Raw genomic sequence first — 27,444 nt, 5'->3', positions numbered from 1 at the left:
CCTTTTATAGGTGTTCCACACTATGACCAGAGTTATCTTTCTAAAACAAAGTTTGATTGTGTCACTCACTGTACCGAAACAAGCTTCAGTATTAAATATCTAAACTCTTCAAGAATGGCATGCAGGGCCCTCAGTGATTTAGCCTGTACCCACATCTCTAGCCTCATCACCTCTGTCTTTCCGTCTCCTTCAGGCCTGGTCCAGGCATAAGTAACTATTTGCAGTGCTCATAAAGGTGCTAGGTACTCTTGCCTCTATGTTGGGAGCTCTTCTATCACCCGTTCTGCCCTAACTCCCACCTGTTCTTTAGAATTCTCTGCAGGGGTCTCTGCCTCCAGGAAGCTTTCCCTTTCTCTTCAGTTTGGGTTTGATGACCTCCCTCTCTTGTCTTATGTTTTAAGTGTCTGTTTACTTGTTTTTTCTTCCATTCACTTGGCCCCTGAGTTCCCAGACTGTGTCCCCATTCCTCTAATTCTCTCACCTAACAACATGCTCATCATGTAGGAGCCCCGTGAGTTGCTGAATCAGTAAACAACAGAATTTGAGTTCTTTTCTAACCCTGTGGCCCCCTCAGCATATTCATTTTGGATAGGTAATTTATCTTTCCATTTTATAAAGGAAGGACAAGACCATCAATCAGTATTTGCCTTATGCTATAAAAGCAAGGTTCCTTGAAACTTGATTTTCTTCGATTTGGGGGAGCAAAAAAGAATTAATAAATTCTACTGAAGAATTCGGGGAGATTCATAAATGTCAACTTGAAAGCAAGGTTTTGTGCACAAATGCTTTTTTGATCAATCCTGTAAGAATGAGGGAGAAGTTCTAAAGAACAGATGCTAAGAAGAGCTGACTGTTTTCTGTTGGATGATCGCATGATGTTGGTGGGTAGTTGGATGTTTCTGTGCTCTTGCAATAGTTCAGTAACAGTAGTTCAGTAACGTTACCCTAGAATATGAATTATGACTGCAAGTGTAAGTTTTGCTGTCGTGGCCAATTGACTTTATGACAAACTACCTGCAAATGACTACAGCCTTGTACTTGTCTGCTAACTTCAGGTAGTGCTGAGGCAGCTAAGAATGAGACAAATGCTAAATTTAAATGCATTAATAGACGCTAAGTGACTTTGACAAGCCACAAACCATTGCAGCAAGCTCTTTTAATGGTGTACTCCTTTTACAGTCAGAATTGTTTAAGATAACTAGAAAATTGTATGCATTTGGGGCAGTTTCTCTTAGTAGAGTTATTTTTAGCATAAGACATATTTTCACTTGTTAGTTGCCATATAATCTGTGTTGGGCAGAATGATTTGTTTTATGTTTCAGGCACTGATTCTCTACTACACAAAAGCTGTGCCTACATATACCAGTACAACTTGTTGAAAAGTAAAATGATTTGTTAATTAATCACTTTCTGTTTCTAAAAGAAACGAAAGAAGCTGTCTGATTTTTGTCCTCGACTGAAACTAGTGTTATCAACCAGTTGCTGGAGAATCATATGGTCACAGCTAAAATGGTTAGAGATTTATAAAGGATTTGGCAACTCTGTCATTATATTAGAGTTCTGCAGGAAGCATAAAGTCCTTAAATTAAAAATGATTTTTAAAATTTGCTTTTTTTCTAAGACAATATGTACATGAGTAGGCTTGCTGATTAAATAATGGATGCCTGGCTAAATTTGAATTTCAGATAATCAACAATTTAGTGTTTAGCATGACTGTATCCTAAGTATTACATGGGATATACTTATACTAAAAATTTATTCATTTATCTGAATTTCAGATTAAATTAGGTATCCTGTATTTTTAATTTGCAAAATCTGGCCACCTTATATTGACACAAAATTTTTCAAACTCAGAAGAAGTGCAGGTCAGAATAAGTTTCTCCTAATGTCCTTCAGCTCTCTACATCCCACCATTAGTGCCTTTGGAAAGCTTGTAGGAATAGTCTGTGCTTTCGTAAACATGCACATCTTAATTTGACTTATACAAATCTTTTCCCTCCTCTTCTTTCATACAAATACTAGCAGTGTTATACATTGCCCTGCACATTCTTTGTTCCTATAACAATATGGAAAATAAGGGATAGTGTGATTGAGTAAGTGGGGGCTTTGAATCAAGCAGAGTTGGATTCAAAGCTAAGATTTCTGGCTTACTAGCTCTGTGACCCTGAGTAAGACCTCAGCCTCTTCCTTTCCTCTGTTGTCTTATCTGGAAAATGGAGAGAATAATGTGACAGGCAGTGGAGGATATTATGGAGAGCAAGATGGTTGGGGCCCCAGCTCCCATGATGTAATGTATGGAAACAGCACTTGCCTAGCACTATAGTGCTTCATAGGCACTGAATTCATTGATCCATTATTGGTATGTCCTGTAGTTCTGAGTGCTATGGCTACTGAAATAGGCTCAATTGTAGCTAAATAGTGATATGGCTACAAGCAGAGTATGTAAACAGTAGCTAGAGGGGCTACTGTAGAGAAGCTAGTATTTCCTATACTATTTGAATATTCTTATTCTCATTGTGTTGAGGGATTTAGTACTTTGACATATAATAGCCATATTTTTAAAGGTACTTTGAATATTAATATAAAGAGGCTTATTTTTTCTTGGGGATTTTTCTTAAAATCTTGAATTTCAAAAATGATTTGTTTAAACATATATGGACATTACATAAATGGGGAATATTACTGATCTTTCTTTGATGTACCTACGCATAGTTTCTAAAATCCTAAACTCTGACTTGTTCAAACCTTTGTGTGGATTGTGGGCTATGTTAAATAGTCTGAACCAGTCCCTTTCAGACTTCATTCACTTCGGGTTGCCATTTCTTTTTTTAGTTTCTCCTGTGTAGAGCAAGGTCTACACAATGTTGAACTTGGCTGGATAGAGGAAAGAGAATGGTAAGGTGAGTCTTCTTCTTATCAAGGGGGGCAGTATATCGTAGAAGCTAAATTAATTGACTCTGGAAACAAACTGCCTGGGTTCAAATCTTAGGTTCATCACTTACCAGTGAGGCAAGTTACTTAATGTTTCTGTGCCTCAGTTTCCACATTTGTACAGTGAGTAGATTGTATAAGGATTAAAGGACTTAATTTGATAACATGGTTTGAACAGTGCCCAGATCTGAATGTAATAGATGCTGGGTGGTTGCCGTTATGCCGTTATTACCACTGCTTCTGCCCCAGCATTCGTGTCCGTCTCTTTGTTATTGTACCCACATCTTATTTCGCGGCTTTACTGCTCCTCTGATTCATCACTGCTGGCATGAATTGCCTAGAAAAACCCAGAGAACTTGGCATTCTTCTGAAATATATTGAGCCTTCTTTATGTCTTATCCATTGGCCATGACCCACGGTTATCATCCAGGTACCGTTCTATTTTCATACAATGTTGAAATGGGTAAAGAGGGAAGGGTGTTGGTGGGGCGGTGAAAGGGTGAGAAAGAGAATTCATGTCTGCAGTTTGATGGGAGTGGATGCCGTCTCTGTAATCTCAAAAATTCTGTGATTACAAATGAGTTTTACACTTAAAACTGAATACTTGCCATTGTAGTATAGGGCATAGAAAGGAACATTTTTTTCAACTTGTCTCTGTCCTGGTGAAATCAGAATAGTTATCTGTTTATTTGAGGGACATCAGAGCAGAGAAGACAAACTGTGAAACTAATTTTTGAATACTGAAATCCAGAGGAATGGAGCTGTCATCTGGAAACTAATGTCAGTGACTTGCAGCTGAATTGAGCTTTTAAAATTTTTTTTTAAAAAAAAACCTTTATGGGGCTTCCCTGGTGGCGCAGTGGTTGAGAATCTGCCTACTAACGCAGGGGACACGGATTCGAGCCCTGGTCTGGGAGGATCCCACATGCCGCAGAGCAACTAGGCACGTGAGCCACAACTACTGAGCCTGCGAGTCTGGAGCCTGTGCTCGGCAACGAGAGAGGCCGAGGTAGTGAGGGGCCCGCGCACCGCGATGAAGAGTGGCCCCCGCTTGCCACAACTAGAGAAAGCCCTCACACAGAAACGAAGACCCAACACAGCAAAAATAAATAAAAATTAATAAACTCCTTTCCCCAACATCTTAAAAAAAAAAAAAAAACCTTTATGGTAAGGGTTTCTCTGGAAAAAAAAAGGTAATTCTGCTTCCACAGACCTGACTTGTAGGTGAACTTTTGGACACCAGTGTTGTTCTCAGTTGGGAACTGCTTACTCTGTGCTTTCTCTGCAGAATCCTCATAAATCAGTGGGCCTCTAAATCCATAGGCCTATCCCCCTCCCTCGCCAAGTCATGAATACTGTTTATCTTTCTGAGTTAATTTTTCATAGGGGAAAGAGGATAGAACTAAATTTTATTGTGTATACCAAGCACTCATGCATATAATTTTACCCTTTCAAAACTTTATGAATACCAAGTTCAGAAGAGATAGATAGGTGACTTAACAAGGGTGTATAGCTAGTAAATGGTCAAGCTGAAATTTTAACTCAGGTCATCAGACTCCCTCGTCCATGCCCTTTCACTGCTATCATGCTTCCTCTTGGGCGGTTGCATTAAATACACCTTTGTAGACCTGGGCTTCCTTCTGTTGGTGTATCTTTCCTTTTATTATTCTGTCAAAAGTTAATAATCTTTTTAGAGGGGACCTAATAATATTCTCTTTTATGAAGGACTATTATATTCTCCTTGTAAATAAGAATAAAAAATATAACTATTTTAAAGATCTCCCTATATTTTCCCCCATAAAACTATGCAAGGCCTGGCATTGGAATGCTAATCTATTCAATACATGGGCTCAGCATTAATTGTAAATATATATTTTAGAATTAGGAGTTTTGCACTGAGCTGGAAATTGGTATATATATATTTCTAATCTCATTTATCATTACATACCCAAAGAGTGAGTGCGTTTTCTGGTAAACTAAGGTTCAGATGATAGGCCCCTTGCTCAAGGTCACACCACTCTTGAGGTTTCAATTCCAGGTTAGTGCCCTCTTTTCTTGACACCAGGGCACTTTCTAAAACAAGTGCCAGTAGTTGAGCTGTTTGACTATTTGAAGTGGAGTTATTTTAAATCGTGATATTCTAAACTGGGTTAAGGGAAGCCAATAAGTAGTGTTCTCAGTTATTACACAGAGCTGACTGCAGGCATTGATGGTCTGTGCATCTGCTTGTGTACATCACATTCTTCCTTTTTTCCCAAATGCATTCTCTCTTAAAGAGATTACAGGGGGCAACTTGTCCCTTCTCAGAGAAATCCACTGTCTCATCTTCCAGATGAAAAGTGAGGATGTCTGGTTGTGGATTCCTTTTCTGCATTGAAGAAATGACCCACTGACTTCCTAATGACTCAGGGTTTTCTGCAAGGCAAAGGATAGATGTAACTTGGAATCAGTTGGGCAAAACTGCTGGACAGCAAAGGTTAAAGATGGGTTAGTGGTGCGGATATTGTCAGCGGAGATCTGTATCTGGTACTTTAAATAGCCTAGATGAGTATTATCAGAGAAAGATGAAATCTGTGTGGGTTGAAGGAGTTGAGAAGATTTTTTTGAGTGGGAATAAGAGAGATTATTGACAGGAGGATATTTTGAAAACTTTAAAAAATCTTTTTAATGTTGTGCTTTTATTCAGCTTTTCGTCTGTGATTTAATATGTTATCTTGCATTGATTCACTTACTGCTCGAGTGTTACAATTCATTTCTTAATTGGTGTGTCTGAATCATCTTCCCAGTTAAGACTGAGCATTCAAGGGCAGGATCATATATGCTTTTTTTTTTTTTTTTTTTTTTTGCGATACACGGGCCTCTCACTGTTGTGGCCTCTCCCGTTGTGGAGCACAGGCTCCGGACGCGCAGGCTCAGCGGCCATGGCTCACGGGCCCAGCCGCTCCGCGGCAAGTGGGATCTTTCTGGACCGGGGCACGAACCCGTGTCCCCTGCATCAGCAGGCGGACTCTCAACCACTGCGCCACTAGGGAAGCCCTATTCTATTTTTCACATTTTATTTTTTTTTTGCCTACGAAATTTCTCATGCGGAGCCAAGTAAATGCCTTCCTCTATGGGTAAGGATCTGTAAGTGAATCCAAGGTTATAGTGGTCTGTGTTGAGAAGCTCTTAAGGAAATATTTTGGATACTTCTACTATCTTATTTAAAACAGATTTTATGCCTTTTACCTTATTATACAAGTATTATCTGCAAATATAAGATAATTTTGAATAAATCCTAAAATGATTACTTTTTTTGCCTATAAAGAAAACTATCTTAAGTTACCTCAACAAGATTTTAATGGTCAAAGGAATCATAGTAGTATCAAGTGCTTTTTAGAGTATTTGGTTTTAGAATATAATTTTAAAGTTGTAAAACATAACCATTCCATTTTCTTTTCTCCCTAGAGTTCCTTGTAGTTGCTGTTTATAATCATTGTAGAGAAGGACACTGAACTTGGGAACAATGTTAGAAACTATAGGTAAGACCTGTTTCTTCCTGACCATTTTGATAATAATTGAAACTCCTTCCATTGGGATCTTTGAAATATGGTGTGTTCTACATATCTGGATTCTGTCTATAGTAACTTAGTAAAAATTTTTTTTTATCCACTAGCATTGTACTAGGGTAATGTGTTTCTATATTTGGATAATTTCATATGAAGTGTTATCAAAAACACATCATTTATAAGCAAAAGTTGAGAGTATATGAAATGTTCTACCAATTATGGGTTTTATTAAAACTTAAAGTAAACCCAATTCTGATTTATGAAACCACTTCTGGTTAATGTTTGTTTCTGGATAGCACCAAAAGTTTTAACAATTTTTTTAATACTGAAAGATCATTGCCTGTGTCTTATTTTTAATTTATTCTTGGCAGGTGAAATACTACTGAGCTTTGCTTTTAAGTTGGTAAAAATAACAGTAAACAAACACTTAGGTTGACAAACTCGAGGGACAATTTAAGGCAGTTTAATTTCTACATGAGATAATTTAGGTTGAAATATCCAAATTTTCTAGACTCATGTGTTAATCTTTTTTTCACACTGCTCTTTAGTTTTAGAGAAGCTAGTTTATAGAACTAGTTGCAGGTATTTCAGGTATGGTACACCCAGTCCCTCATCGTCCCTCGTCGGGCACTGCAGTCCTCACCTTTTCCAGGGAACTCTTTGGGTATGATTATTGGAAGGTATCTGGATTTCACTTTGGTGCCTTGATGATCATGGCTGGTGGCTTGACACCTGCAGGTTTTGAGGGAAGGGTGGGGAGAGTGGGTGGCAGGAAAGGAGAAGGAGCTGTTTTTGTGATCATGGGGATCATTACTTTGACTTTTGTTCCTGGTACTATGCCCGTAAGAATGCATGGGTGTACATTTCCTGCATCACTTATTTTATACTAAAGTCACAAATCATAAAGACTACCAGTCCACATAGGAAAGTTCCTCATAAGAAAGTGGACAGCAAAGGGGAAATACAGAATTATATAAACCATTACCTTATAATCTTCATTCTGTAAGTTATTACTGAGTTGTATACTTTTCAAGAATTGACATGGGAATTAATACTAGATTTGTATTCTGAGATACCATGGGAAATATGACCCAGAATAAAATTCTCATGCATATCTTCACTATTATTTGCTTTTAAATTCTGCATACAGTAAGTCCCCTACATCCGGACGAGTTCCGTTACGAGAGCAGGTTCGTAAATCCAATTTGTTTGTAAGTCCAACAAAGCTAGCCTAGGTACCCAACTAACACAATCGGCTATATAGTACGGTACTGTAATAGATTTATAATACGTTTCACACATAAAATACGTAAAAAACAAGCGAACAGAAAATAAAGAAAACATTTTTAAATTTACATTATAGTATCTTGAAAAGTACATTAGTACAGTACAACAGCTGGCATACAGGGGCTGGCATTGAGTGAACAGGCAAGAAGAGTCACTGACTGGAGGAGGGAGAGGAGGTGGGAGGCGGTGGAGCTGAAGGATCACCAGCAATAGGGGATGGAGGGCAGGCTGCAGTTTCACCCACGCCTAACGTTGATGGCACAGGTTCTGGTTCCTTGCTGGAACCAGATGCACGTTCGCATTCTTTGAAAGTTCACAACTTGAAGGTTAATATATAGGGGACCTACTATATGAGTAAATATTGTTTCTTTAAATTTGTGTTTGTGAACTCATGGTCGACATTGATTCATGTTTTAATTTCCCCATTCCTGCATAATTCTGCATTTGGTGCTATCGAAAATGACTCTGGTGATAATTCTCACTCTTTTCGATTACTATGATATGGCAAATATATTTTAATAGACGCACTTGTTACCATCATGAATCTGTTAGGACATATATCTGAGCAGTCTCCATTTTTTTAAAAAACTAATGTGGCTTCACTTACCAGTAAGGGAGAGAAAGAGAGCAAGAGTAGGGTTTGGGGAGATATTTTTAACTGTTATATGTGGTAGAAACTCACTATCTGATAGAAGCATGCTTGCAAGATGCTAGGATTATTAAGGATATGCTAATTCAAGACGTTTACTTTGGCAAATAAATATCTTACTTTGGGGGTAAGACATTTAAAATACTAAAAAATTGTGTTTTTGAAGGGATATGCATTATTGTGATGTATTTTCAAGTAAATTCACAAATACACAATGCTTTGCCCCTTAATATATGAAATTGTCATATTTGGATGTTATAACTCATCAGTAACATTATTCACCTCTACTTATTAGCTGTACTTCTAATTTTTCTTACATATAAGTTTTTTTAAAAAGTGGAAATGTCAGCATTTACAAGATGACAGAGTGTTTGGTTTTCATTAGCGATGAAATACCTGGTACTGGAACTCAAATCTGCTTCATCTGAAGTAGTTTCTGTACTTTACCATTAGTTGCATGTAGCACACACTATAACCAGTTCCCTGCTGTCAAACTTTCTTACTAGAAATTTCAAGGTTTGAAGAATATATTCGTAGTGACATGTTTTAGACCCTTCTTTTTTTTCTGAGTCAATTTTGAGCTCTGGAAAGGAATAGCTTTAGGATTTCTCTAAGCATGGTTTGATGCCTGTCTTTCAAATCCTGTTACTGTCTAATGCTGCTCTTTGGTTTAGACAAAAATCGGGCCCTGCAGGCGGCAGAGCGCTTGCAGGCCAAGCTGCGGGAGCGCGGGGATGTAGCAAATGAAGACAAACTGAACCTTCTCAAGTCAGTGTTGCAGAGCCCACTCTTCAGCCAGATTCTGAACCTGCAGACTTCTGTACAGCAACTGAAAGACCAGGTAAGACATGGTGCACTCACAGGAGGCCTTTGTGGTGTTGCATAGAGCTTGTGAAACTCTCGTGTTTTTCTGAAAGGCTAATTTTTGTATGTGTTAATGAATAGTTAATGAAGTTATTTAAGCCAGCGGTCCCCAACCTTTTTGGCACCAGGGACCAGTTTCGTGGAAGACAGTTTATCCACGGACATGGGGGGTGGGGGTGGGGATAGTTCAGGCGGTAATGCGAGCGATGGGGAGCAGTGGGGAGCGACAGAGGGAGCTTCCGTCGCTCACCCGCCGCTCACCTCCTGCTGTGCGGCCCGGTTCCTAATGGGCCGTGGGCCGGTACCAGTCCGTGGCCCGGGGATTGGGGGCTCCTGATTTAAACCTCCAAATGAGACATTCAGATTAACTGTGGCTTCCCCCCACCCCCAGTTATTTTTGTGACAGTTGTTGCAGCGTATTGTAGATGATATGACATTGTGTTGAAGGCTGTTGAAGGCTGTGTGGATACGGAAGAATGAGTTCCTGCAAGAGAAGGGGATGATGAAAATATGTTTAGGGTGGATGACTGTAGCTTGGTTTCCATCATCACTAGGACTCATGGTTCATGTGATCTTGCTCATTCAGATTCAGACACTCAGTAAACTTACATGATTTCAGATGAGACTGGATTTGCATGTGTAATCATGTATGTGAGGAAGGGAAATCACCTCTATTTTGACAGTAAACGGAGTAATTACATTGTCATCAGTTAGAGGAATTGCAATTCTCACTTCTGAAAAGAGTGTAAGTAGCAATTGCTCCCATGACAGCATCAGATGGTGATAAACATTAGGACTTCTAAATGTAACACAGTGTTTTATTCCTGTAAAAATTATGAATATTAAAAAGTCCTGGCATTTATATTAAAATTGAAACATCACAATGACAGAATGAAAACTGGAGTCAGATGGTCTTTGAACTTACTTAATCACCATTTCTCAGGTTTTTAAAAAATATTTTTTAGATGGTTGCTATCCTCACAAGGTTTGAAGTCAGTCTAATTATGTCTTTAGTCCAAGTTAATACTCATTCTGATGTTTTTAGCATTAATCTGATGTTTATGGATGACTTGCTAGCAAATATTCTGCCTTAAAAGTTTAAAATGAAACCTGTAGACTCATTTCATAATTCAGTGAAAGAACAGCTCCAATTAACAAAAATACCCAAAATACGCCAAATGCAAAGAGAACAAATAGTAGCAACAGAGAAAGAATTTGTTTAGTGTCATATAACTTCTTAATCTAGATATTTTAGTAGCCCCCCCCCAAATTAAGTAAGTAGATCAAGAAGAATGTCTAAAAATATTTTTCTCAAGTGAATTTCTACCTAATGATTTTAAAAGTTATGGCCATGAATTAAGAAAAAGAGGTAGTTTCATTATATGTAGTTGTGTTTGTTTCCTTTGTAAATTATTGAAAAGATTAGTTTTAGGTACTCATTTTCAAAATGAATTGGCACACTTTTGGATAAACCAATATCATGAATATTAGCGTAATTATGGTGTGGAAAATTATCTGGTTTTTAAAGAGTGTGAAGATGTCTCCCCTTATTGTATTATGTGAAAATATGATTAGAATGAGATGAAAAGTTGCAAGAAAAAGTACTAGTAAGTGTGTTAGGGAATACCATTAGTCCAGTGAGGCAACTGTTGAAATTTCCCTGCTAGCCAGCCTTATGTAAGGAGAATAGCTTTCATACTTACCATGTCTGCTGAAAGGAGGAGAGAAATGGGCCTACTTGTTGAGCTTGTTTTGTCTTTTCTAAATGGAAGTAGAATATGGGCTCTAAAACTGTTTGGGTCCCACATGATTCAGCTGAAATTTCTTTGGAAATTATTGAGCATAATATTATTGAGCCTCATAGTCTAGGTCTATGGGCAGTGTCATCTCATTGTATTAAATGTTAGAAGCTAGTATACAGTTGACCCTTGAACACCATGGATTAGAACTGCACATAGATGTACTTTCTCTTCCTTATGACGTTTCTTAATAGCATTTTCTTTTCTCTAGTTTACTTTATTGTAGGAATACAGTATATAATACATAGAACATACAAAATATGTGTTAAGTGACAGTTTATGTTATGGGTAAGAGTTCCGGTTAACAGTACGCTCTTAGTAGTTAAGTTTTGGGGGATTCAGAGTTATACGTGGATTTTCGACCGTGTGTGGGGTGGTGCCGTGCCCCTACCCTCTGTGTTGTTCAAGGGTCAACTGTATTTCAAGGCTACGTAAGCTGTGATGTTTGTGAATTCTGTAGGCGTGTCTTACATGACTTTGGACTTTTTGGCTCATTGGTCACCCCTTCAAATACTGAAAGGGACCAAAGAAACCATCTGTTCTTCCCCCTGCTTATTACAGCAGTGGTTTAGAAGAGTAGAGCCAGAGCTACAACTCATGCTTCTTGGCTGCCAAGGCACAGCCCTTCCCCTTATTTGACCCTGCAGCTTATCTCACATCTCCCCCTGCCCCCAAGGGTAGACATGCCCTAGATGCCATGACTTTATGTCGGTTGAAACTATTGATAATTTCCCACATTTTTTGTGACTCTTCACTTTACTCTCCGTTCTTTACCAATTCAGTTTCATTTGTTAACTTAACCAATTTCTTTTCCTTGCGTGACTAGAGAAAATTTTCAAAAACTTAAAATAATGTTTTCTGTTTTAAAGTTTAAACATTAAATATTCTAGACGTTATCATGTTAGATTTAAATTTTCTATATAGTTTACCAACTGCTAATTTATTGATATTTATAATTTAATATTTAAGTAATGCATCTAAGGAGTGACATTTGGTTTGTGTTTTTAATCCAGTAGCTACACAAATCTGATGCATGTCTAGCTTTTATTTATTATCTTATTACCTAACTTACGTTTTCAAATGTATAATTTTATATGCACAATGGGAGCAAGTTACCATTTCCATCTTTTTTATTATTACTGGAAATGTTGACCCCTTTGATTTTCCCCTGCCATCATTCTGTTGACCCCTTTGATTTTCCCCTGCCATCATTCTGTCTTTTAAAAAGCAAAGGGAGGGAATAATTGAAAAGCCCAAGGTATATGCACCATATTGGGAACATGATCATATTGTTGCATTAATGACAGATACCGACATGCCATGTTGAATTAAGCCTACTATTTTTTTCCCTTCAGATCCTTCCCATTACTTCTATTCAATAATGTTTAATTTTTCCAATTTGCTTCTTCCGTATTAAGACTGCCCTTAGAAATCAAACTGTTTCCCTTTGGCAAATTAAACACTTGACAGGTGTGTAACTGAGAGGGCAAAAAAGCCATGCCCTGAAGGGATGTGCTATTTAAATATTGTCAAAAATATTAACAGGTCTGAGAGTATAATTGATGCCTCTGTTTAACTCTGCCACATTGTGTATTGTTTTAATGCCAGCTAAAAGGATGTGTGCTATTAAACCTGAATAATCTCTAATAGCTCCAGTTCATTTCCTATCGCATGATTCCTGTTTAAGTGAAGAGGGGGAAAAAAAAAGGGAACTGTGACTTTGTGTCAATGATCTGTCAAATGCAAATTCTCAAGTAGTGTCCTCACTGTCACCTAGTCATCAGGGCTAATAACTGCAGGGCTTAATGCATATTCATGACAAAAATCCAGCTATTGTGGAGGAAATAAATATGTTAGCAGTTTAATAATAGAAACTTGTCAGCCACGAGGATATTGGATTTGAATATTTATTCCGTGACGTTTCTCTATTCCAATATAGGTGGATGCTGCTTTCCTGATTAATTAATCGCCTTGCTTTCTGAATTAACTATGGGCACTAAGTTAAATGTCTTTTTATCCTGAGTTGTTTATAGGAAAACTGTGAATTAAAATGATTAATTTCATTAGAAAGTTAGAATTAATATTTAAAAGTTAGAATTAATATTTAAAAATTGTCATTGCTAAGATTTTTTTAAAAAGTTATGGCCACAGAGACCAAGTCCAACATTGAAGAAATGATGTGGATATGCAGGCTACAAAAGCTGCTGATATGGAAGACTAGCCTTGGGGGGATAGAATATTCTGGAGGTTTCTCCTTGTCAGTGATTTCCAGCCTTTTTGGAGTATGACAGTTGTTATTTTGTTCTTGTTTGATATTTCCAGGTTCCTGGTTCATTAACCTTTCTCCCAGGGAAGTGTTGGCTTACATATATATCATCTAGAGGCATAGTGTATTTACACACAAAATTAAACCAGATTTTTCCAAGTTTTTCTTTGGAAATTTCCAAGTTTTTCTTTGGAAATTTTATGACACCTCTTGAAATAATTGGAGAAATGCTGATTTAACATAGAATCAGTGTTGGAAATTACTGTTCAGTGTAGATCACAGTAATTCAGTCCATCTTTTTCATTTTTATTCTTGGAAAATACGGTCTTCATGGTATAAAATTGTGGTTTTATATTTGTGTTCCTAAGTTTTATCTGTTCACATTCCAAAAAGAATTTGGAACAACTCCTGAAGGCAAAGCATCCTGACTAATAGATGATTCAAAGGTAAATCTAAATAAAGATCAAATAAAAATATTAGACAATTAGATATACCAAGAATCTTGGGTTGCTAAAATTTAGTATAGAATTTATTTCCCATTTCCCAGGACAAAGGCAAAAAAGAACCAGATAATTATATATTGCTCAACGTGAGACATCATTCTATGAACCAGATTTCCCCTTGGCAATGGGAACATTATGGGAGCTCATGGTTATTTTATAGAAAGCTCATAATCATTTATTAATAAACCTTGTTGAACACCTAAAATAATCAAAAACACAATGAATAAGTAAGGTGGAGGTTCTCACCATCTAGAGGGAAATAGAGAACATGTATAGTCTTATGTAATTAAATAGAAAAACAAGAATGTGAGTGGTATAAGAGGAAGAAAGAGGAAGAAATTACTAACTTTGATTAGAGGAAAACTAAACTTCACACTGGAAGTAACATGTAAAATAAGTCTTGAAAATGAGTAGGAGTTTTCTGCAGAGATGGAGGAAGTTATTTCAGGTAGTGGAAACAGTGGTTAGAAGAGTATAGAGCAGTTCTCAAACGGGGATTTTACGTTCTCCCTCTCCAGGGGACATCGGGCAATATCTGGAGACACTTTTGATTGTTGCAACATGTGGGCTGTGGGGGCCATTGCTACTGGCACGTAATGGGTAGAGTCCAGGGATGCTGCTGAACATCCTCAGTGTAAAGGATAGCCCCTCAAAACAAAGAAGTGTGGGGTTTAGGGCGTGTTCAGTGCTGAGGTTGAGAAACCCTGGTACAGAGTCACATACATACCTGTATTATCAGAGCAATAGAATACGTAAGGCTATTGGCAAGAGAGGAAACTTTGGAGCCAGATTATAAAGGATTTATTAAGGTAAGATTTTTTTTGTTGTTTTTTGAGTTTTTTTCTTTTTTTTGGTTTGGTTTTTATCATCTTTGCTCTTTTGCATTCAACTTTCTATATCAAATTGTATTGTATCAAGTTGAAGTTATATCAACTTGATCTTTTAACCACACTATTAAATACAGTCTTTTAACAATCATTTTATTTACGTATTTTTATTTCTCCACATTTTAAAGGTTGTAGTAAAAACACACAGCATAAAACAAAGGTATAGGTTTTAATGACATTTTTGATGGATAAGACCCTCAATTATAATTGTAAAACACGTGACTTACACTTCAAAGGACTATTTCTTTCATCTTTCTAAGAATGAAATACACTAAGAATACACACTAATTTAGCAACGGCTTTTCTGCAGAAGAGTACATGAAGTAATGTACCCTATGTATTTTTTTTCTCATACTGTCTTAAAACAGGAGCGCACTTTATAGAACCTAAAGAAAAAGGTAGTCAGTGTGTACTTCATAGGGTTACTTTCAAATATCTGACGGAAGTAGAGGGTATTGGGTGAAACACCACCATCCTGAGGCCTGCCCAAAGAGCCACTCTTCTGTGTTTGTAGGACTGATACATCACGTTCATGGCCAAAGTGTTGAGGTATGCTGCTTTTAAGCAGTAACATTCTCACCTCTGACACTTTCTTACATTTATGTTTTTTAGGTTGTTGGAAAGTTGAGAATTTTGATAACTGAGTACTTGGTTGCTCTGTTTTGACTTTGGTCGTCAAAAAGATGCTGTTTTGTGTAATTCATGTCTCAAAGAGCAGAGATGCCTGTATTTCCTCAGCTTTATTTTATTACTTATGTAAAAGATGAAAACATAACCCTTGTGTGGATGGTTTCTAATTTGAGACTGAAATGAAGATAATTCACCTGTAGGCTTGCTGTCAGGAAAGGGGAAATGGCTACTCTCTCCCAAGAATGCCTAGGTTAAATTATGACTGGGTATGGGGGAAGGGGAATGGAGAGAAAGAAGATACGCCTCAACCCCATTAACAGGAAGTATGAGAAATCGACTGGAATTCTTCCCAGTTGATGTTGCCTGTGAAAATGAAAAAACTATTTTTCTTACCCCTGAAACGGTTTTGCTTTTATGAGAGAGCATTGCAGCCGCCTAACAGGAAAGTGTCTGTTTCTTGAGACTTCAATGTACGTTATCTAGGAGAAGTTATGAGAGGAGGAGTTGAGTCTCATGTTTTTACATTTACCATAAAGTTTATTTACTGTAGGAATTTCAAATACTTTATTTTTGGTACAATAACAGCTTTTAAATGTTTGTTCCTTTAACTAAAAGTTTGTAAATATAGAGCCTTTGAAGGGACTAAAATTCTTGTTTTATCCTGGGCAAGAAGGCAGTGTTCAAGCTTTTTATACAGTGCTGGATTAAAATGCAACACCATCTTGCTATTGGGTATGCATGTGTGTCTAAAACAGCAAATGGTGCTAATTGTATGGTGTTTTTGTGACAAAGTTAAATGGTCTTTGGAGAAGAGGGAAAAAATGTGAAATTTACTGGGTATAATGTAAATCAGTTTTATAACCCAAGAATTTAGAACAATAGAGGTTGATTTGCATTTGAAATATAGCAACAGCAACAAGAACAATTACTTTTAGGAAACCATTGTGTGCTGTGGACTTTGTCTCATTTAACCAGTCCATCAGCTTTTTGAGATGGGTTTTATCCCCATTTTGTCCAGTGAGGAAATTGGGGTTTAGAGAGGTTATATAACTTAATCTGGACCACACAATTATTCATTGGTAGATTTAGGGGAAGAATCCAGGTCTGTCTGACCCTGAAGCCAATGCTTTTTTTTAACTTCTAATTTACAGTTTCTAAATCCTAGTTCTGTAATTTAAAGGAGCAAATAAGTTGAAAAAACAGTTAATAGCATTCCTAAAGAGAAATGAATTCAAACTAAATCTTTTATAAATTCAAATTCATTAAAATTTGCCATTTCCCTCAAATTCTCCCACCAGATTTTAATCAGAGGGCCTTCTTAATATAAATCAGAAGTTTCATTCTGCTTTTGTTTATAATTATGCTAGGTTTTAAAGTAAATGAACTGGGTAAAGGTAATAGTGGAATGGAGAGACAGCATGGCAAAGTAACATCAGTCTTCATATGCCCATTTCCATATATTTATACTTGTCTAGAAGGTTTTATTTTTATTTTTCTCTAAGCAGACTGTGAACAGTGAATCAGTTTTATCTTCTGGAAATGTGGGACATAGAAAAAACACTGCAAACATTCTAACATGTCATTTGTCTAGATTTAAAATTTCTGAAATTTGTGATGGCATTTGAAAAAGATAGTTACTTAATTTTGATACCTTTACCCCTCTGATGTAGAAAATTTCAGCGTACTTTGATAAGAATATTATTTTTGGTCAAGTTACATTCTCTAAATTTTTTTCCCTTGGAAATTTTGTTAAGAAAGCACAGAAGTGTTGAGATTTAAATAAAGGAAAGACATTCTGCAAATACACATCAACACACATGCCTAGACTAGTGGTGTATATGCTGTGCGCCACTCGCCATTTGTTCTTAACAAGCGTAAACAGGAGTTGTAGAATTCATTTGTTTGGACGTTTGTTTGGAGTCCATTTACTACTTTTGGAATAAAATCCATGCCATGTTCACCTTTGCATACCTTGTCACTAACATGACACTTTGCTCAAACTCAATAAATGATTGCTTAATTAATGAGTATGTGAATGTTGTTGAATATTTAGAAGTTTTGTGCATTAATAACTTTCCTTGCTAGAGAATTTATTTAACATAAATAAACTAGCCAAATAACTGAGGTTACTTTGAAGACACCTCATTTTTCTCGTAGGAACCATATTGAAAAAGATATGTCACTCATCATTCATCATCATCATAGCAGTTAACATGTATGGAATTCCTACTGTGTGCCAGGAGCTATTCCACGTAGATTTACCTGTTTCATCATTATAACAATACTGTAAAGCACAGGATAATATTTTCCTCATTTTGCAGCTGGGGAAACGGAGACACAGAGAGGTTAAGTGGGGGAGTGAGTTAGTATCTGAATGCAGGCACGCTGACTCCAGAGCCCAGGTCTTAATGATAGAGCTCTGTTGTCTTTTGTTTCACTGTCCTAAACAGTATAATGAACATAATTTAAGGATTTCCTGGTGATCTAGAGGCCTTCGTTTTGATGATCTGATCTCAGGTGCTGGCAGTATTGTAGTGTTGTCTTGTTTGGAGACAGACACAATCCAGATTTGTATTCTGGCACTGATATTTATAAGTAAATGATCTTAAGCCAGAGTTGATTTCTTAAAATGAAAAAATATATATTTATCTTGACTGAGCCCCTTTTTTTTTCCTCCTTTAGTTGTAAAATGGGAACTAAATAACATGGATTTTAAAACTAAGGCATAAGCCCAGTGCTTACCAAGCACTCAATAAATATCAGTTCTCTGCTTATTGCTTCCTCCTCCTATTGAGATTTTATGTTCTAAGGCAGCAACTCTCAGTTTGGCCTCATGACCCCATTACATTGTTAAAAATTACCAAGCACCTCAGAGAGCTTCTGTTTTTGTGGTTTTATCCACCAGTATTTATCAGGTTAGAAATTAAAATTGAGAACTATTGTAAATATTTACTTATTATATTAAAAACAGTAATAAACCGATTACCTTTAAAAATTAGTGAGAAGAGTGGTATTGTTTTATATTTTTGCACATCTCTTTAACGTGGCTCAGTAGAAGACAGTGGATTCTCATGTCTGCTTCTGCCTTTGATCTGTTTGCATTTTTTGTTTTAGTTGATGTATATGAGAAAATCAGGCCTCATGCAAGTATCAGTATGTAGCTGGAAAAGGGGAGGGGTATATATAGCCTTTTCAGATGGTTGTGGATATCATCCTTCAATAGGACACCAAAACTCCTGGTAGTTTCTTAAAGGTTAGTTACAACGTGGAATCTGAAACCAGAACAGTGAACATTTTGTACTCTGTTACAGTAAAATCTGTCTTGTGCTTTGAATTTTTACTTTTATTATCCATGCAGAATTTTATATTATATTGGTCATCTGGAAAATTTGCAAAAAAGAAAAATTACATTTCACTATATAGTATCAGAAAGTTACACTTGGCTAATATTGCTTCTGATCTTATCAATGGAGTCTTTAAATTATGGAAAAGTGTCAAGCTCAGGAAGGCAGATGCAAATTTTTCAAAATTCTCATTTTTACTTGAAAGCTCAAATTTTACTACTGGCAACAATTACTGTCAGTTGTTTTCCTTGAAGTGACAAGCATACTTTGTTTATTTTTGAGAAATTGTCTGCCATATACCCAAGCCTGTATAATCATTTTTGGTTTTAAGTCATTTTTTTCAAGTAATATGGTACCCATGAAAAAAATAGCATAGTTTAGTTTGCAACTCAAACAATAGTGCTTCTCTTCTGACAATTGTATTTTTTTGTATAGCAGAAGTACTTTATACTTACTTACCATTTTTAACAGAGTATTAAAAGGATGTGCATGCAAGAGTCAATATCGAATAAAATTAATAATTTTTACTACTTCATCAAGAACGTTTTTATTTGATTCAAAGGTGGGGAAATAGACTTGTTCTTGCTGAGAAGAGCTGAAAATAATTTGTTGCCTTTTCTTTCACAGTCTACCACAGACACCGCTTTAATTACCATCCCATCCCCTAGAGCCCAATGTCTCGGACATTTCAGGTGCTGAATAAGTATTTGAATGAACTAAAGATAGGTCTCATAGAAAATGTAAAATTATGCTTGTTTCATCTGAACCCCCCACCCCGCCCTTATAACTTGCTGTTCCATTTTGTATCTTGTTTAGCTCAGGAACTGTGAGCTACTTTATGTCCAAAATAGTCTGGTCACATTAAGCTAATATGCTTTGAACATGCAACTCAATTTCTTTAATTAGCTTTAAAAATAAGGATCATTAAATCAAGATTGCCACCATCAATTACTGTGCAAGGGGGTTTGCCTGTTCAATAATGCATCAGAGTTGTGCTCTACTCAGTGTTTCACTGAATGATTTATGGAAAAAGAGGCATCTCTTGGTTCCAAACTTGAAATGGAGCTCTATTATGTATAAGATTTTTTTTCCTGTTTTTGCTACCATTTTAGGTGCTGTATTTCATTGAATACTCTCAGCATCCTATCCCTCTTTGCATTTCATATTTGGGATCAGTTCCAGAGAGTGTTTTACAGCATTTTTGTAAATTCACAAGAAAATAAGCACTTTTCTTGCTCTACAAGAAGAAAAGACAAGGTGCAGATTAAAAAAAAAGAAAAAAGTCTGCATTTCTATGAGGTGCACCTGTTATGGCAGATTCCCCAGAGAGTGCCTTGCTTCTTATTTTTCCATTATGTTGAGGGAGTAGCAAACAAACAAAAAATTGGGAAAGTGAACTAGCAATATATGTTTATAAATTTGTTCAAAATCTACCAAAACTAGGGTTGCAAAAGCAGTGGTCATTTTTCTTGTTTAATTCAAGATAATGCATATTTTAGCTTTTAAGTGATAGAAATACAGTATTCATCAAACGTACGCAGGCATTTGGGTTGTTTTATTCTCATTGCTATACTCTGAATTCAGAATAAGTCAAAATAACAGGACCACAAATTAGGTTTGGACAATCTATACAGAAATGCTTTGGGAAATTCAGTTTGATCCTAAGCAGTCATTTTTGTAGACAATAATACAAGTACTTCTGGAAAGATTGATGTTAGCCATGAAAATAGAGCTAATAATGTTAACTTCCTTTTCAGTTAACAACACAGAAGGGATAGATAAAACTTAAGAAGTTAATATTTCAGTATTTTGTAGCAGTTTTTGTTAAGTGAATCTACGTATTTGAAAAGTTTTCTATTGGATTAAGCTTAAGTGCATAAACCACATGCATATGATCAAAATATTAAGATGTTGATCTTGTTGAGTATGTTTGGAATTACATTAATTTTAAAGAATAGGTATTATTATTGAAAAAAGATGAAAAACAATTTATAATTAAAAAAATCTTGGAGCTATATCAGCCTTGTACCAGGGTGGGTCAAACTACTTTAGTGTAAAAGTGTAAGACAGAGTAAAGATTATTCTTTTCTTCTAATTTGGTGTGCAATTAAATGATACAAGCTTTAAAAATGTATAATCTTTAAGGAAGAAAGATCTAGGTGCGCTACAGAGGTCAAAACACATTTGCTGAGGATTCATCTTGACTTGAGCACTTGTTAAAAGATTTATTCTGGCAGTGGGAATTAGCCAGTGTAATCCATATCAAGCCTGTGGAGGGTAATCTATCACAGTAATAGACTAAGCTTCATCTTCGGATATCCACTTCTTTATTTTCCTTCACTTAAGGTGAATGCTGGGTAATTGAACTTTAAATTCAGTTTCTGTCAGAGAAGGTTTAGCTTGATACATAGAGGCTATTCCTACTACCTCTTTCTTTAAGAGAAGTGTATGTGTATATCATTCATTGGAGTACCCCAGGTTCTCTGCTCTGATTGTATCACTTACTTTGTAAACTTTAAAAAATTTTGAGAAAAAAACATACAATCAAGCGAAGACTATATGGCTCAAGGATTTTTTACAAATTGAATGTACACATAACCTTCCCCATAAATCAAGGTATAGAAGGTTACCAGCACTCCATAATAATCTCTGTGTCCCCTCGGTCAGTCCTAACTACCCCAAAGGAATCACTGTTTTTTCCAGCCTATTTGAGTTATAGTTGACATAGAATATTGTATAAGTTTAAGATGTACAACGTGATATTTGAAATATTTGCTACCCTTATTTACCAGAGTAAGGCTAGTTAATACATCTATCCCCTCACATAATTAACCCTTTGTGTGTTAGGTGAAGACTTTTTAAAATCTATTCTCTTAGCAGCTTTCAAGTATATAATACAATATTGTTAACTGTTGTCACCATGCTGTCCATTTAGATACCTGGAATTTTTTCATCTTATAACTGGAAGTTTGTATCCTTTAACCAGCATCTCCCCATTTCTCCCAGCCCCTGGCAGCCACCAATCTACTCTTTGTTTCTGTGAGTTTGGCTTTTTTAGATGCTACATATAAATCAGATCATACACTATTTTGACTTTCATCCCATAGATAAATATTTGAATTTTATATAATGCAATCAGAGTATATATGCTTTTGTACCTGGCTTCTTTGTCTTCACTTTGTGTCTGTGAGATTCTTTTTGGTTGTTGTATGTAGCTGTCGTTCTTTTCATTCTTTTGTTGCATGAATATACTAGAATATATTTTTCCTTTCCTTTGTTGACTATAATTTTGTGGGTTTTCCCCAGTTTTTGGCTGTATTATAAATAAAATTGCCATGAATGTTCTAGCATGTCTTTTGATGTTCACAGTTGTGCATTTCTCTTGGATATTTACTTTAGAGTGAAATTTCTGGGTCTTAAGGTATATATTCAGCATTTGTAGATTCTGCCCAACTGTTTCCCAAAGCAGTTGTAGGTCTGTGCTCTCACTATAATGTATGAAAATTCTTGTTGTCCACATCATCGCTTATACTTGGTACCGCCAGCTTTAATTTTCTTTCCCCCTCGCCCCCCAATTTTAGCCACTCTAGCGGTACTTGTAGTATCACATTATTGTTTTAATTTGCATTTTCCTGACGACTGATGATGTTGGGTACCTTTTCATATGCTTGTTGGTTATTTGGATATCCTCCTTTGTGGAGTTTCTGTTTAAGTTTTTTGCACACTTTTCTATTGTTTTGTCAGTCCTTTTCTCATTGACTGACGGGTTTTTTATATATTCTGAATACAGTTTTTTTTTGGACATATGTATTACACTTGTCTTTTTCTGCTTTGTGTTTTGCTTTTTGACTCCCATAATTGTATCTTTTGGTGACCAGAAAATTTTTAAAAATTTATAATAAAGTCCAATTTCTGAAACATTCCTGGTGTTTTATCTATTTTATTAATCCTTTTTCTTCCAAAAGTCCAACATTTGACTTTCTTTATCGTATTTAAAAAAATTTTTCCTCAATTCTGGTCTAACCTATGTTATTTTCTTCCTTTTTTCAGATTTGGTATACTGTTTTATTTTAGCTTTTTGATACAGATGCTCAGCTCATTGATTTATTAATCTTTCATCTTTTTCTTTTTTTTTTTTTTGCGGTATGCGGGCCTCTCACTGTTGTGGCGTCTCCCGTTGCGGAGCACAGGCTCCGGACGCGCAGGCTCAGCGGCCATGGCTCATGGGCCCAGCTGCTCCATGGCATGTGGGATCTTCCCGGACCAGGGCATGAACCCGTGTCCCCTGCATCGGCAGGCGAACTCTCAACCACTGTGCCACCAGGGAAGCCCCATCTTTTTCTAATATATCCATTTAAGTCTATGAATTTCTTTCTAAGCATTGCTTTTGCTGCATCCCACAATTTTGGTATGTTGTATCTTCATCATCATTTAATTCAAAATGTTTAAATTTTAATATAATTGCTTTGACCCATGGTTTATTTGGAAATGTATTGCTTAATTGACTAACATATTTTAGCTTTCCTGTTACCTTTCTGTTATTGATTTCGAGCTTAATTTACTGTAATCAGAGGTCATCTATTCTTTGGGGTTTGTTGACACTTGCTTTTTGAACTACCTACAGTCTATTTAGATAAATATTTCCTTTGTATTTGGAAAGAATTCAGCATCCAGCAGTTGTTGAGTGCAATGTTCTATATTTGTCAATTAGGTCAACTTTATTTAGAATGTTGTTCAGATCTTCTATATCCTTATTGATTTTTTTTCATTCTGTCAGTTACTGAGAGAGATTTGTTATAAACTCTAATTATGATTGTGGATTTGCCTATTTCTTATTTGGATTCTGAGTCCTTTTTGCCCTACCTGTTTTTTTTTTTTTCCTTAAAGATTTATTATTTATTTATTTATTTGTTTGGCTGCACTGGGTCTTAGTTGTGGCACACGGGCTCTTCGTTGTGGTGTGAGGGCCTCCCTCTAGTTGTGTCATGCAGGCTTCTCTCTAGCTGTGGCATGTGGGTTTTCCTCTTCTCTAGTTGTGGCGCACAGGCTCCAGGGTGCGTGGGCACTGTAGTTGTGACCTGCAGGTTCCAGAGCGTCTGGGCTCCGTAGTTTGCGGCACGCGAGCTCTATTTCAGGCATGAGAGCTCAGTAGTTGTGGCGTGCAGGCTTAGTTGCCCCGCAGCATGATGTGGGATCTTACTTCCCTGAGCAGGTATCAAACCCGCGTCCCCTGCATTGTCAGGTGGATTCTTTACCCCTGGACCACCAGGGAAGTCCCTTCCCTACCTGTTTTGAGATTATCTTTTTAGATTACTAAGACTGTTTTTCTTTCTGTTGAATTGACCCTTTATGAATTGTCTCTTTTTATCTTCAGTGATGCTTCTTAAAATCTACTTGTCTGATATTAGTTTAGCTGTATCAGGCTTCTTTTGGTTAATGTAAGTGTTGTGTATCTTTTTTCCATCTTTCTACTTTCATCTTTTCTGTATCTCTTTTTTTATTATTAATCTGTGTCTTTGGTAAACAGTATACATTTGGATTTTACTGTGTTATCCAATCTGACAATTTCAGTCTTTGAGTATTTAACCCCTTCATATTAATGTAATTATTGATAAATTTAAATTTGACATTTTTGTTTTCTTATTTATTCTTTTTTGCCTTTTTTGTATTAGTTGACTTTTTAATATTATCTTCTTCTATTAGCATGTTATTTATACTTCATTTTATTATTCTTCTATTGGTCACCCTAAAGATTACAGTCAGTATCCTTAACCTATTTGAATTAACTTTAAAAAATTATTTTGAATTAAGTATAGATTCACAGGAAGTTTTCAATATAGTATATGTATAGTCCTATGTATATTTCTCCAAGTTTCCTCCAATGGTTACATCTTAATTATAGTAAAATATCATACCACAAAACTGATACTGGTACAATGTGTGTTAATTTTTTCAATTTGTGTCATTTTTTCTCACTTGTATAGATTTGTGTAACTACCACCACCATCTAAATACTGATCTATTCACCACCACAAAGACCTCCCTTCTGCTACCCCTTTATATTCATATCCAGCCCCCTACTCCACACCATTCCCAACCCTGGCACCCTTTTCCATCTCTATAATTTAATCAATTCAAGACTCTTATAAAAATATAATCATAATGTATGTGACAGTTCGAGATTGTTTCTTTTCACTCAGCATAATCCCTCCAAGTTTCTGTGTATCTTAATATTTTGTTCCTTCTCGTTGTTGAGTATTATTCTGGGTATGGATGTACTTACTAGGGGACATTTTGTTGGTTTCCAGTTTTTTACTCTTATAGGTGAAGCTGCTATGAGCAATTATGTACATGTTTTTGTGTGGACATATGTTTTCATTTCTCTATAATAAGTGCCCAGGAGCGCAATTGCTGGGTCGTATGGCAAATATGCACTGAGGGTTTTTTTTCAGAAACAGCCAAACTGTTTTCCGGAGGGGCTCTCCTGTTCTGCATTCCTACCAGCAGTGTATGAGCGTTCCGTTTTCTCCACATCCTCACCAGCATGTGCTGTTGTTTAGTTATCCTGTTAGGTATATAGTGATATCTTTCTGTGCTTATAATTTGCATTTCTCTAACAGATAAGATGCTGAACACCTTTATGTTCTTATTTGCCATCCATGTATCCTCTTTGGTGAAATGTCTCTTTGTGTCTTTTGTTCATTTTTTAATTGGATTTTTTGGATTCCTGAGTTTTGAATTTTCTTTATATATTCTAGGTATGAGTCCTTCATCAGATATATACATCCTTAACGTATATGTTTCTACTTTAATTAGTACTTTCACTACTTCCTGGAAAATTCAAGGAACTTAATACCTTTCACCCCATTTACCCTACTCCTATATTTTGTGTAATTATTCACGTAGTTTAATTTGACATGAATTTAAAACTTCAGAACTTTTCGATTATGTGTTGTAGTGTTGTAAGCAATTTCTGTTGATTTACTCACATTTTTAAACCCTTTTTTGTGCTCTTCAGTTTTTTCTGCATTAGGGAAATTCCATCAGGGATCATTTTCTTCTTGCAAAAGAATTTATTTTGGTATTTCTTTTGTACAAAACTGAGACAATACTTTGTGTGTTGAGTATGTATGTGGGGGGTTGTTCTGAAAATGTCAGGTTGTCAGTTCTTTTAATTTTTAAGTTCTCTTCTGTCTTTCAGTGATTCACTTGAGAAGTCAGATGTCACCTTTATTCTTTGAATATAAGGTCTGTTTTTGCTCTGGTGGCTTTTAAGATCTTCCCTCTGTCTTGGCTTTCAGCTGCTTTACCGTGATGTGCTATCATAGACAGCCTGGAGGCTGGACACCAATAATCCCTACTTCCTGGTATTTGTGCTCTTGTGTGATACCTTCTTGAGTATGGGCTGCCATTACTGATTTAGTTCTGATGAATAGAATATGGCAGAAGTGATGGTTTCCTTTTGATCTTTTAAAGGTTTTTTTTTAAACAGCTTTTTATGCAAATTTTCCAATGATCTCAGTGGAAGGGTTATTCTGATACAGTTATTTCCACAGGGTGAGCTTAATTGTACATAGAACTAAAGAGAATTTTTGTTTTCTTGGGATGCTCTTATAGAAGAGGCAGCTCTCTTAGTACACGTCCATATAAGTTGTTTGCTACGTAGAAAGATGCTGTCCTTTTCTCCTGTAGTGCATATTGACTGATGCCTGGAGCACTAAACACTTGTTCAGTCAGATATTTTCTTGTCTGTTTGCTTTTGTAAGTGTATATTTATTAAAAAGTCATTTTAGAGATAGTTATGCAAGTCATAATATTTTTATATTTGTGTGGCTTTATTATGTAGTATAAAAGTTATGACAAAAGATATTTTTCTGTGAAAAGTTATTTAAATTCATTTTAAAGACTACACAGGTGAATTGATAAAACAATTGTTGGTGAGTTGGTTGTGTTAGAGGCAACTGTGAAACACCGAAGAAAAATATCCTAAAAATCTGGAAGGTTTCTATCCTGAAATTGTTTCCCAAGTGTCCAGATTCTTGCTTCACCTTGTAAAGAGGCTGAATTTGAAAAACAAGTCCATATTATATGAACGTGGTTTATATAAGAAAGAGGGTGGAACCTCCCATGTATCAAGATATTTGTGAATATGTATGTGTGTTTTAAGTTAAAATAACGTGCTTAAGTTGTATATTTGTCCTTTGTTATGATTTTTGCTTTATCTGGTCTTTTAGAGTAAGTGAACCTTTTGCGGGTTCTGACTACATCTTATAATAGAGCTCCTACTGAGATGGTGTTCCATATTACCCTTTCAGAAAGAATTTGGTAACTTTTTAATTGAATACCTTACATAGTTTTTATTTAATTTATGTTTTAATGTTAGCACTAATTAGAATCCATAAATTAATACATGTTTATTTACTAAGAACATAAAAGACCTTTTTAGACTGAAATAGCCAGAAACTAAACAGAGAACAGAAAATTATGTGGTGACTCTTGCTCATTTACTAGCAACTTCCATAAATTATACAGATTGTTTACCTGTATGTAAAAATCAACAGATAGTTGTGTTTTCTTCTGTTTATTTTATATTCTATAAACCAAGATGGGAGTCAAGTTCTTTTTATTAAACATTTATACTGTGTCTGTTATGAACAGACCTATCATGGCAAAGAAGATTCATTCTTGTTCTTCAAAGAGATTATAGTTCAGAAAGCCATTTTAATAAAGCTATGG

General features: G+C 36.0%; 1 protein-coding gene across 8 annotated transcripts in view; it reads left to right on the top strand.

Moving 5' to 3' along the window:
- MPDZ (multiple PDZ domain crumbs cell polarity complex component) overlaps positions 1-27,444 on the top strand; it is a 167,994-nt gene that overhangs the window by 29,081 nt on the left and 111,469 nt on the right. For 6 of the 8 annotated variants that reach the window (XM_082656134.1, XM_082656136.1, XM_082656133.1 and 3 more), the window contains exons 2-4: positions 2,833-2,900; positions 6,379-6,452; positions 9,090-9,256. In XM_082656134.1, coding sequence (XP_082512260.1) covers positions 6,437-6,452; positions 9,090-9,256 — 183 coding nt within the window. In that variant the 5' untranslated portion in view covers positions 2,833-2,900; positions 6,379-6,436. The remainder of the gene's footprint in view (positions 1-2,832; positions 2,901-6,378; positions 6,453-9,089; positions 9,257-27,444) is intronic. The other 2 variants (XM_082656131.1, XM_082656130.1) reach the window with 1 other exon arrangement.

The sequence above is a fragment of the Grampus griseus genome (genome assembly GCF_964374135.1).
Source record: "Grampus griseus genome assembly, chromosome: 6".
NCBI classification, from domain to species: Eukaryota; Metazoa; Chordata; class Mammalia; order Artiodactyla; family Delphinidae; genus Grampus; species Grampus griseus.
The sequence above is the reverse complement of the archived record's forward strand: the minus strand, read 5'-3'. Positions and strand labels throughout refer to the sequence as shown.